The sequence below is a fragment of the Gadus macrocephalus genome, chromosome 14, assembly GCF_031168955.1.
Source record: "Gadus macrocephalus chromosome 14, ASM3116895v1".
NCBI classification, from domain to species: Eukaryota; Metazoa; Chordata; class Actinopteri; order Gadiformes; family Gadidae; genus Gadus; species Gadus macrocephalus.
The window spans coordinates 4,916,127-4,928,684 of record NC_082395.1 but is presented as its reverse complement, the minus strand read 5'-3'; the positions used below and the strand labels follow the sequence as shown (position 1 = coordinate 4,928,684).

General features: G+C 44.5%; 1 protein-coding gene across 1 annotated transcript in view; it reads right to left on the bottom strand.

The window, feature by feature from the left end:
- The window catches only part of cemip (cell migration inducing hyaluronidase 1), a 96,777-nt gene that overhangs the window by 52,639 nt on the left and 31,580 nt on the right, over positions 1-12,558 (bottom strand). The window contains exons 3-6 of the mRNA XM_060072167.1: positions 8,395-8,532; positions 6,769-6,907; positions 6,137-6,376; positions 3,595-3,774 (exon numbers count right to left, since the gene is read on the bottom strand). Coding sequence (XP_059928150.1) covers positions 3,595-3,774; positions 6,137-6,376; positions 6,769-6,907; positions 8,395-8,532 — 697 coding nt within the window. The remainder of the gene's footprint in view (positions 1-3,594; positions 3,775-6,136; positions 6,377-6,768; positions 6,908-8,394; positions 8,533-12,558) is intronic.

Below are 12,558 nucleotides of genomic sequence, written 5' to 3'. Positions count from 1 at the left end.
ATGGACCATGCAGTTAGAAGATTTACAAATTTGTGGTTTGTTTAAATATATAGATGTGGGTGAAGATAAGTAAACTAAAAGCAGGATATTATACTTTATGAATGAATATTCATAGTACAAAGAGAGACTTGAAACCACAAAGCAGTTTCTTTCCTTTTGAGATTGTGAACTGTTCTTAACTGAGTCATTAAGGAAGCACCCACTCACCAAAAAAAGCTATGTAGGACTTCTAAGGGTCTCAATGGCTCAGAGCATAGCCAATAACTTTTTTTGTTAAAAAGATGAATAACATTTCTTTCGAGCAGCGTTTAGTCAATTAGTGATCAAGCTTAATCATGCGGATAGGGAGGCCTTACTAGATGCATTCACGCATGGATCTATGCAAAGATTAATGCATGGATAGATGCACGGATGGAGGGATAGAAGGATGGATCGATTAACGCATGGATGGATGCAAGCATGCATTGACCTGACTGCATTAAACATTCTGTATCGATTTTGTAAGGTAAATGAATACTGCCTATTAGTAAAACAGCCACATTGCACATCATGAAGAATAGATGTCGGACGACATAAAAGTCATTCAATTAAATATTGGACACAGTGGCAGTAGGAAAAAACATGAATCCATACGCTACTTTCTGAGGACTAAATAGGAGACAAAATGATTCGATCCAAGTGAAAATAACGGTTAGTCGAGTTGAAAATGGATTAAACACCTGATAGCCGAGGTCCACAAAGTGCAGTGAAGTGAATGCAAAGCGCCAACGAGAGAAAGATCATTAATGGGTTGAGGGGTTACTGGCTGCAAGAAGAGGAGGGGCTCATTTGACGTGGCGGCATAAAAGTTTAAATACCGTATTTTACATCGATTTTAATGAGTACCTGCTACAATGAGGCATAGTTTTGACCATTTTGTTTGAACGTTGGAGCCACCAACTCTCCATGCAGAATGAGATAAGCACTGAACTGTGAAAAGTCTTGGCTAAGTTTCTGTGTATTTCTGATGATGATGTAGACTGTGTCTTTGTTTGTTGTTGTTTCTATTGGCCAACCTTGGAGTCAAAATCATGGGTCATGGGTCAATAAAGTTGGGAACCACTGGTCTAGTATATATCCAGTGTCAGAGAGGACAAGAGAGGTCGTGATGCCGCTGTTTTGTGAGATGGAGTGGAAAGGAGGGAGCCATACCACAGCCCTCATGCTCAGAAGGTTCACAAGTGAAACCATTTGTCTTGAGATTTGATGGTTGTCAGGGGACAAAAAGCACTCCAATCGAAAAGACAAAAACCTGAACTGAGGGTTCAAAAAGTCGTCGGAAGTTCAAACTCCATCTGCGCGCCAGGCAAACTTTCACAAACACTCTGGGACCTTGAGTTGGGGAGCATGTCCCCGTACCTTATCTGTCTCCATCTCTAGCCTCTCACAGATATCAAACTATAACAACAACAGCAACAAGAATGCATTGTTCGCCTACCACCAGCAAACACAAGCTGTGTCAGAAATTATTGCTTATTATTCAAAATGGCTCCCCAGACACACAGAGCGGGAATAAGGTGTTCAGCCCGTCGATGGTTTGCCTGTCCCATTTCCCAAACTCGTCCTCTTTCTGCACCATTAAACTGTCTGTTGAAATGGAATACATGGTTGATTATTTATTGAGTTATTTAAAAGAGGAGTTTTCCCAGCTATCTTCACTGTATGCTCCATACAGTGTTTATCTCTCTCTGGCTCTGTAGCGGCAGAGGGAATGTCGCAGTGTGCTGTCTTGAATTAGTTTCATGACACTGACTGCGAGACCGCAGTCACCAAAAAACATCCCTTGAATTTCTAGAATCGGTTCACACAGAGGAGCAATGTAAACACATGGAGACGTGCACACGCACTGATACATGTACATACACACATGTATGCACACGCTCACACACACACACAATCATACACAATCACACACACACACAATCAGAAACACACAACGCTCAAACAGACACCAAACACAAACACAAACACTCTCACACTCACAATCACCGTCACACAAAGGCACACACACACACATAAATGGCACACAAACATTCTCACACTCACACACAACGCACACACACACACACACACACACACACACACACACATAAGAAAACAAAGGTCTCAAGTGCCAAAATGTGAATGTACAGTACATTACATTCCACTGATAAGCTCTAACCAAGAACACAGTTGAGTCTTGTCAGAAGAATGTGTGTGTGTGTGTGTGTGTGTGTGTGTGTGTGTGTGTGTGTGTGTGTGTGTGTGTGTGTGTGTGTGTGTGTGTGTGTGTGTGTGTGTGTGTGTGTGTGTGTGTGTGTGTGTGTGTGTGTGTGTGTGTGTGTGTGTGCGTGTGTGTATGCGTGTGTGTGTGTGTGTGTGTGTGTGTGTATGTGATTCTGCATCGGGTACAACTAATTGACTCTCAACTCCAGACCGGCAAGTCAGAACTTCGGGCCGGTCTAGCAGGGCTCTTATCACTGAGCGCTGCGGGTTCAGTCGTCCTCCTCCAGCATTCCTCACATACTAATATATAGAGAGTGACGGGACTGTTTCTCTTCTGTCTGTTTCCTGCATTTCTTCCGTTTCTGCACTTCTGCACGGGGAGAGATAGCGGAAACACTTAGCGGCACACAGCGTAGGATTAGCTACTCTGAAGCTCGCTCTCCCTCCCTCTCTCGCTTGCGCTCTGCCTCCCTTTATCACTCGCCCTTCTCTCTCCCTCCTTCCTCGCTCTTGCTTTCTCTCTCCATCTTTCTCTCGCTGCAAATCAATGTGGACAGATTTTGACAGTCGAGAGGCGAGTGGCTATATGCGTGTGTGTGTGTGTGTGTGTGTGTGTGTGTGTGTGTGTGTGTGTGTGTGTGTGTGTGTGTGTGTGTGTGTGTGTGTGTGTGTGTGTGTGTGTGTGTGTCTGTGTCTGTGTGTGTGTGACAGAGAGAGAGAGAGAGAGAGGTGGTTCGGCGGAAGACAAAACGACGTCTGATAGACTGAAAGGTAAAAGCAATGAGAAAAAAACACGCAAGCTTCAGACAGAAAGCAAAGGAAAGATACAACAAAAGAGTGAAAAGAAAAATAAAGGGAGACAAAGAAAAAGAGTAAGAGATAGAGAGAGAGAGAAATGAAACGTGTGTGTCTTGATCATTCTATATATCAACACCGAGCCACAGGCAACACTATATTCGCTGTGCTGTGCTAGCTCCACTGGACTGGGGACAGTCACTGAGGCAAGGAGAGAGGACAGCTCATCTAAAACATGCTGTGTGCCTTGGCAAATGCACACCGCCACCAGGATTAACCACATTTCATCCTTATGGATTTACTCAGACTTTCAGGGGGAAAAATTGGTGTCCTACATGAAGAGACTGGAGCTAAAAGGAAACCGATTTCAAGTGGAGGATCTTATAGACGAGTCATGGAATAAATGCCCATGACTACTAACTTCAAACAGCTGAAGTCCACCCGGCCCACCTACTTCACAGTGACAGCGGTCTCCTCACATCAGAACCCTGAGCTTAGCGACGATAATCACGTCCGACTCTTCAGGGACTACGGCGGCGGTGACGTGGGCCTTACCGAAAGCCCAGGCGTGGGGCGTGCTGGCTGCCCAGCTTGCTGAGGCTCTTCTTGGCCATGTCTTCCAGGTTGTTGGAGCCCTCGTCGTTGACCACCATAGCCAGGAGCAGGCCTGGCTCGACCGCCTCCACGTACTGGGCCAGACGCCGGCTCTCGTCCTTACTGCGGTACGTGTCGAACCTGGAGGGCACCGGAGGAAAAAAAACGTCAGTCAGGTCTCGAGGTTAAATCGTTTTGAGGGTAAATAAAACAAGCCGTGCTCGATATGTCAACGGTCTAGGAAAAGGGATTTTTGTGAAAAATCGTTATAGTTGAGCGTCTTCGATGGATTGTATGCCAATCATTGTGTTAGAATGAATCTCTGTTTCCACCTCACTAAACTATTCTCGTTCTACAGTGTCCAATGAAAGCAATGCACCAAATCAGTACTGAGTACGTTATTGTGTTACTGAAATGGCGGTCCCTGGGTTCATTGCTAATGGCCACCATGAAGCAAGGCATGATTTCAAAGTTGCACTCATAGACTGATTCGGAATCAATATAACCAAAGTATTCCAGGACAACAGCAAGCTTTTGTTTGCACTGATATAAACCGCCAAACCCAAAGTGAATACACAATAACAAACCTATTCACACACTTTGGATAGAATTGAAAACATATTTTGTTTATGCATCTCGAACCAGTAACCGCAATCTAATTGCTCCCAAAACAATGCCTGTAATAGACACCGCCTGGAAACTCAATGAGCTTTAAAACCCCCACACGAAATCTGTTTTTTAATAGCTGTCACCTCATCGTTGAGACAGACATATTGTTGATGAGTTTGGCAGAGATGGGACTGAGCATTAAAAAAATGCAAATGAAAAAGGAACAAAGGGATCCAAACACAAGTGGTAAAGGGGACCGATTGGGGAACTTTTTTAATGATGACAGCTATCTAACCTTCTAGACAATCATTCTGAGATGTATAGTCAACCAAAGTGGCTCAATCCATCGTCTGGAAAGTGATATCCAGCCCTAAATGTGCTATCCACCTTTTCCAATGGGTTTTTCACTTCTAACAATTCTCTCCATGTTGTTTGGTCTTTTGGGAGATTGTACAGCGATGTCTGATGTCTTTTTTTTTTTTTCTGATATCTTTCCACTGCCGCCCCCCCCCCCCCCCCCCATCTTGACATCTTGAAATGGCTCCACCAGAAGAGGTCTGCATCATTTTAAAGACCAGAAAGTGCTTGGCTGAAGAGAACCATTAGGCACGTGTCACTATTGGCTGCAAACTGTTCTCGCTACTGACTTTGCGTTACACGACTGCGTTGCAGGTTTCCCGATGTACCGTTCTGCATCGAACTCCTTAAGCATGCTTAGGGCAGGGGAATCGGATCGTACAATAGGATCCCATTTAAGAGCAACCCTACATGATGACACAATGCGGGAGACGATGAAACCTTGAACTACGTCGATTCTCTTGACGGCTGACGGCCAAATGTGGACGGATGGTAAATGAACAGCGCGCCTTTGAATGTTAACTCACACGCTCTTTCCTTTCCCCCCCGAGTTGTTGAAATCCTGTGTTGAACAACAACGTCTGGTTTAATAAGGAAAGCCATAATCCCTCGCTCAGTGCGTACAACAATATTCAAAACATTTATGGTGGAAATCTAACTCTATGAATATCATTATGTTGCAAACAGTAGAGAGATTGCTGACATTTGAGTTCTTCTAGTACTTCTGTGAGTTTCCTACAACTCTGATTCCTTTACTCCTAGGCATTCTGAAAGGACCATCTATAACATTGTTATCAAGGTTTGTTGTCATGGGTTTTTTTCCAAAAGTTTTCTCCTTCTCGCTTCTTCTTCTTCTTCTACATTGTAAAGGCTACTTTGATGGGGAATGTGAATCATTCAGACTGTGTCTACTGTGATTGGGTATTGATCCAACAAATATTTACCTTTCATCCATAGGCATCAATCTGTTTGAGAAAAAGGTTGTGATTATGCCTTCTTTTGGGTTTGTTATGGACCGTAACAAGGTTTAGGGGAAGTTAACTGCACGGCAGGTTAAAAATGGGGGAAATCAAAACTGTCAACACAACGAAGACAAAAATACAGGATAGTCCAGCAGTGAGTGCGTTTGTCTCCCGGCCGGAAGGTTCCGAGTTCCAACCCCAATCCTGCTCACGGATCACTATGTCGCTCTGTATTAAAGTGTTGGCTAAATGCTACAATACCAAATGCTCAATGCAAACGAGTAAAATATGGAAGGGACAGTCTTTAGGTTGGGGAAGTTGGGCTGCCAGCTGAAAGGATCTGGGTTCAAAGTCCTCAGTCTACCTGTAGCTATCTCTGAATACAATTCCTGCTCATTAAGGCCATTTCTTTTTAATCGTACGCTAAACTACTATTAATAGTAAACAGGATGAATAAACAGCTCGCACCGCCTTCCTTAGTTGCTCTAGTCGTGGCTAAATAAATTTCTTCAGCAACACAATAAAACATAACCGAGAGACGCGCAACATTGTGTCCGTCGAGTTGTGCGTCGTACCGGTCGTTGCGGAGCACCTCCCCGGTCTTGGGGTCGATGACGTGGATGATGATGCCGCGGTTTCCCCAGCCCCTCTGGAACAGGTAGCTGTTCTGGTTGCTCTCCCCCGGGACCAGGGTCTTGTTGAGGAAGGTCCAGGAGAGCTTCTTCTGGCCGTGGATCTCCAGCGTGCCCCCCGTGCCCACGCCCACGTACTTGCGGCCAAAGTAGTTGTGCTCTGCGTCGTCTTTGTCGTCAGACCTAGGGTTATTGTGGAAACGATTTGATTGTAAGTATTCGCTATGAGAATGTTTACATTTGCATTTTAGGGTTGGGGTTAATTATTGGTAACCTGCATGTTTGTAACCTGAATAAAATGGAAGACACCTGGTTATTGAAATAGTTATGAGGAAATTAATAGTTTGCTGTGTTTCTTCATTGTTATAATGTTAGGAGGCTCATACATACAAATAGCTTTATTCCAAAACTTGAGCTTAAGCTTGTGTTGAACTGGTGGTTAAATATTATCCCAAAAGTATATCACTAGCTAGCATCATTACATGACTCCAATTGATCACCACCTAACAATTTACTGTTAATGCCCTGTAGACAGTCAAAACCCAGGGTCTCCCTGACTGCTTGTGTGATGGTACCTTCCGAACAGTGAGATGGTGAAGTTGCCCGTGTAAGGGCATTCTGGGCTCCCCACGTGCATCGCTCCCTTGTTCCCAATGAGGATGTGTTTGGTGCGCAGCAATATAGGCCTGCTGGTGTCGGCAATAACCAGTTTCCCTGCAGGGGGGGGAGACAGTGGGGGTAGACAGGGTGGTGGGGGGTGGGGTGTAATAAAGGGGGGGGGGGGGGGGAGAGATGGGGAGATTACCAGAGAGACAGCGAGAGACAGAGCTTAGCACCGGGAAAGAAAAGACATCTGAGAGTTCGAAATAACTGAAAGCCGGAACCCACGCGCACGCACGCACGCACGCACGCACGCACGCACGCACACGCGCTTACACACGCATACACGGATGCGCTCACACTCGCACAAAGGTGGTTTAAGAGAGAGAGAGATGGCACTTTTAGATATTTTTTTATTAAACAATTTATATCGATGCCTTCTGTAATTGAAAACTATGAAAGAGATGGATGATAAGAGCATGGCTTTAATAAAAGAAGGTAGTTTGGTTCTGTATTTGAACAGAGTGATATTATTAACTGTATTGAGTCTATTTAAATACAAACGTAACTGGATGTTCCTTGTTATGAGAGTAAAATGAATTAAAAAAAAAAGATTGTTAAAGCAATACTCTTTTCAATAATTCATTAGTGCTCTCAAATTCACATTGTGTACGCTCAAATTAAGAATAAGTGATGTGGAATGACTCATTTCTACCATCAAAACTCTAATTATGCCCTCGAATTAGTGAATTAGCAGGCACTTCTCTTACTGCTGAATACTTTACAGGATGAAGCCAAAACATTTTGATTTATGCTGTTTATGTGTGAATGTGTTAGTTTTCAGATTTTGGGGTGTTGTTGATTGTGTTCATACTGATTCACCCTCAATTTATATGAATACTTCAAACTATCCATTTGGAAATGCTTTAAATAAAGTGGATGAAATAGACCATGAATAGCACACTGTTTATGTTAGTCCCACGGACAGATTTCCAATTAACTACAAATATGACACCAGAACAAAGTACCAATCAGAAATTAAAATAACGTTGTCAGGATGTTGAATGTAAAAAGTACGGACACTTTAATTGAAGTGTGCGAGGCAGAACAACAACAGCAGGGCGGTGTTGAATGTGTCTTGCATCCTGCCTTCACAGCAATCGCAGCTCGGTGAGCAGAACACAAGGAGCAGTTTATTAATTTAAGGGGACCCAAGTGGAAAACCGGAGACATAAATAGGTATTTAAATCAATAATCTTAGAGTCCACGATGAGAGAAGTGTGATCCCTCTGAATTCAGTGTCTAACCCCTACCTGCTCCTTAATGACATGCATCTGAATTCACTGTCTAACCCCTACCTGCTCATTAATGACACGTACCTGAATTCACTGTCTAACCCCTATCTGCTCCTTCATGACACGTATCTGAATTCACTGTCTAACCCCTACCTGCTCATTAATGACACATACCTGAATTCACTGTCTAACCTGAATTATTGACAGTCTTTAAATTAAGAGTAAGAATAAAACCCCTAACAACGTGATCCCACACATGTTTGTGCTAACAAGTGACAGTGTGAGTGCAGCTGTGTGTGTCCTCACCTCCGTCCAGGATCTCGATGGAGTGGACCGTTGCAGAGTCCATGAGGAGAACGCTGCGGCCGTAACCGATGGTAACGTGGTGGTCCTCACTGTGCCCTGGGTTCCAGGCCTGCAGACCCGACTCCTTATCCGGGCACTCTGCATAGCCATTTACACACACACACACACACAAACACAAACACAAATGCACACACACACACACACACACACACACACACACACACACACACACACACACACACACACACACACACACACACACACACACACACACACACACACACACACACACACACACTTCTTATTTGCGGTTTGTAGGGATGGATGGTATATGAGGCCATGTGAAGCCCCTGTAGACAAGTCATTTTGATGAATGGTTATATAAATAAAAGGGTTGAATAAATAAACTTGACAAGACAATATATTCACTCCATCCCCCACACAAACACACACACACACACACTAGTAAATCTAAAATCTGAAATTGCCAGCTGAGGTTCACTTCTGTTGACATGTCGTTCTGGGAAGCGGGGGTGTATGAGTGTGTGTGTGTGTGTGTGTGTGTGTGTGTGTGTGTGTGTGTGTGTGTGTGTGTGTGTGTGTGTGTGTGTGTGTGTGTGTGTGTGTGTGTGTGTGTGTGTGTGTGTGTGTGTGTGTGTGTGTGTGTCACTGCAGTGGAACTGCTGTTGCCACAGGTGACACCAAGAGACTGCACCATCAGCCCTAGCAGAGCCCCACTAACAAGACTCACACGGCCTGACGACCAGCAGCAAGGGGAAAGCATTTGGGGAAAGATGGGATGTTTGACACTCAGCCGAAAGGTTCCGGTTTCAAACCCCATTTTTCAGCAATGTCTACGTGCGGCCTTCCTTAAGCAACATATATAACTCCAACATGCTGCCGAATGACACAGCAAGCAATATAGATACACAAATGCACCTCTCTGTAATGGATATAACATGAAAAGTATTTTTAAGAAGGCTACCACAGAAACTTGACCCATTTAAGTGGGACATACCCTCACAACAATAGCACTTCTACTGCAGTAGCAATTTATCTTCCCCCAGGCGTCACTTTCTGCCTTTCACAGTTGACCAATATCCAGAAGTAGGCACGCAATAGGAGTAGGCCCTTCAGGATATCCACCGACCCACTCACAGATAATACTGATTGAAAAGCCCATTTAGTTAGTGTCCATTATTGTCAGCGTACCGCGCGAGTGTGTGTATATGTGTGGGTCTATTTCAGGATGTGTATTTTTGATTGAGAGAGAGTGTAAATGTGTGTGTAGGCATGTGCATAGGTGTGCGTGTGTGTGCATGCGTACATGTGTAGGTGTATCTGTGTATGCGTTTGTGCCTATTTGTGCGTGCGTTTGTGTCTGCATGCGTTTATTTGAGCGATATGTGTGTGAATGTGTGTGTAGGTATGTGCATAGTTGTGCGTTTGTGTGTGTATGCATGCATGTGTACGTGTAGGTGTAGATGCATGTGTGAATGTGTGTGTGCCTGTGTGTGTTTACGTTTGTGTGCACGTGTGAATGTGGAGGTGAATGTGATGTGTGCATAGTGGAGGTGGAGGTGGAGGTGGAGATTCTCGTGTGAATGTATGTGCGTGTGTGCATGCTTGCACACACGTGTGTGAGGATGCCTGTCTTTCCATAGGTGCCTGTTTGTATGGGTATGTCTGTGTATAATTGTCACACCTGAGTACCAACCAACAGTTTCTCCGGGTTGGGAGTGCTCCTCCAAAGCCTTAATGGATCCATCAATGACATTCACTGGCCAGGGGACCCAAATTGTCAAGCAGATTTCCCAAAGGACTAACGCAGATGGATGGGGACCTGGGCCTGAGACAGTGTAAGTGTGTGTAAATGTGTGTGTAAATGTGTGTGTGTGTGTGTGTGTGTGTGTGTGTGTGTGTGTGTGTGTGTGTGTGTGTGTGTGTGTGTGTGTGTGTGTGTGTGTGTGTGTGTGTGTGTGTGTGTGTGTGCGCGCGCGTGTGTGTGTGTGTGTGTGCGTATGGCACACAGCGAGTGTTTGTATCCTTGCTGTCAATCCTCACATATTAACAACAACCCTGAATATATAATGGCGTAACACCCACACACACACACACACACACTGTGTGTGACAACCCGCGATGTCCAGCCTTGACAGCCCTCTTACTGGTAACTCTGACACACAGATTTCACCCGTCAGCTGTGCACAATAAGCCCCATAAAACCTTCCTAAGAGGGATAGAGTGACAAGGGGAGAGAGAGAGAGGGAAATAGAGAGAGCGGTCGATAGAGAGAGAGAGAGAGAGAGAGAGAGAGAGAGAGAGAGAGAGAGAGAGAGAGAGAGAGAGAGAGAGAGAGAGAGAGAGAGAGAGAGAGAGAGAGAGAGAGAGAGAGAGAGAGAGAGAGAGAGAGAGAGAGAGAGAGAGAGACAGAAAGAGAGTGAGAAAGAGTAAGAGAAAGAGAGAGAGCGTTTAAAAGAATGCATAAAGTTTAAGAGAATCCAATTATCAATTAATCAGGTCGATGGAGACGACTCATCAAATGGCACGCAGCTATGTATAATTATATGTCATTTCCAAGATTTTTATCTTATTTAAATAAGATATGGAATCAGGGAGAAATGGTTCCTACAAGGTGGGTTGTGGGATTCGTAGTTTATCATCATCACACATCAAAACTTCCAAAAGAAAGGGAATCTAACGGACCAAGCATGACAATAAATTATTGTTCACACGAAAAAACTCACAGGTACCAATTTTTTACAGGTAAAATTTTTTAACAATAAAAAGCGAAGCAACTGTGTTAAAATCCCTTCCTAATTATTCAAATTTTGGTATTTCTTCTTCTCACTAAACCGTCCGGGCTCCTTAAGGCCGTGATGGAAGGGTGAACGACAGAAAGGGGAACTTTTGATCTACGCATCAGGACTAAAATATCTGTCAAGACACCGCGGGAAGGGAACACATTGTGCCAAAGCACAGATCTTGGAAACAACATACAAATAAGAATAAAAACCAAGACTTCAAAGCTTATTTTCTGCTCCATCTTATTTTTTCCTTTTTGACTTTTGTTTTCAATTACCACACTGAAGAGAACGAATGACTGGGACTTCTGGTGTTTGGACTGCATCTGTGTATGTCTTCTGTATCTGTGCCCAGAGCTGAGCCACTGACATCGGCATTTGTTATAGGACGGGGGGGGACGGGACGGGGGGGGACGGGAGGAAGGTCTGGATGCAGTCCACACAGGGCATTACAGAGAAAAGCTAAAGCCGCCCGGCGGCCATCTTGAGTGTACTTACTCAGGAGCAACATGAAATGTCTTTAAAAGGAAAAGGGCCACAGCACAACTCCTAAAGGGAGGAGTCATGAAAGTGTGTTTGATTTTATGGTGAACTCATACAGACGATGGTACTCCAAAAAGGTACAAATCTATATCAACGTTATGACATAGAAACAGAGGGTCTAGTTTGTTCCAGCATTGGCCGGTGAGAGAACAGTTTTGTCCCCCACCCTTTGACTGAGGGGCCTATAAAAAGCCAATCTGGTATGGACCTGACCATGGGCTCTGTGATTACACAGATCTCCATTATACACATCTGGACAGCTACCCCTGCTCTGTGACCACTATGGGTGGGGGAGGAGGTGGGGAGGGAGAGATGAAGAGAAGGCGAGAGAGAGAGAGAAGGCGAGAGAGAGAGGAGAGAGAGAGAGAGAGAGAGAGAGAGAGAGAGAGAGAGAGAGAGAGAGAGAGAGAGAGAGAGAGAGAGAGAGAGAGAGAGAGAGAGAGAGAGAGAGAGAGAGAGAGAGAGAGAGAGAGAGAGAGAGAGAGACGAAAAGAAAAGGAGAGGAAGCATGGGAGGGGCACAATGACCCACGGGCCAAAGACAAACACACACGCACACACACACAGGTTGACAACGCTACTGTATGGTTCGATTATGAAACATTGGAGATGGAAGAAAAAACACATCCATAGCACTGTGTCTGCTTGTCTTGTGTTTTGAGTGTGGTCATTGTTTCATGCCACACGAGTGATCGATCGGTTTGTGATTGTTTTCTGTCTCTCCTACTGATTTTCCTACAGTTGACCTTTCCTCTTGAGTTATATGTGGGATAGAGAGAGTCTTGTTTTACGATTTGCACAACGAAGTGCAAACATTC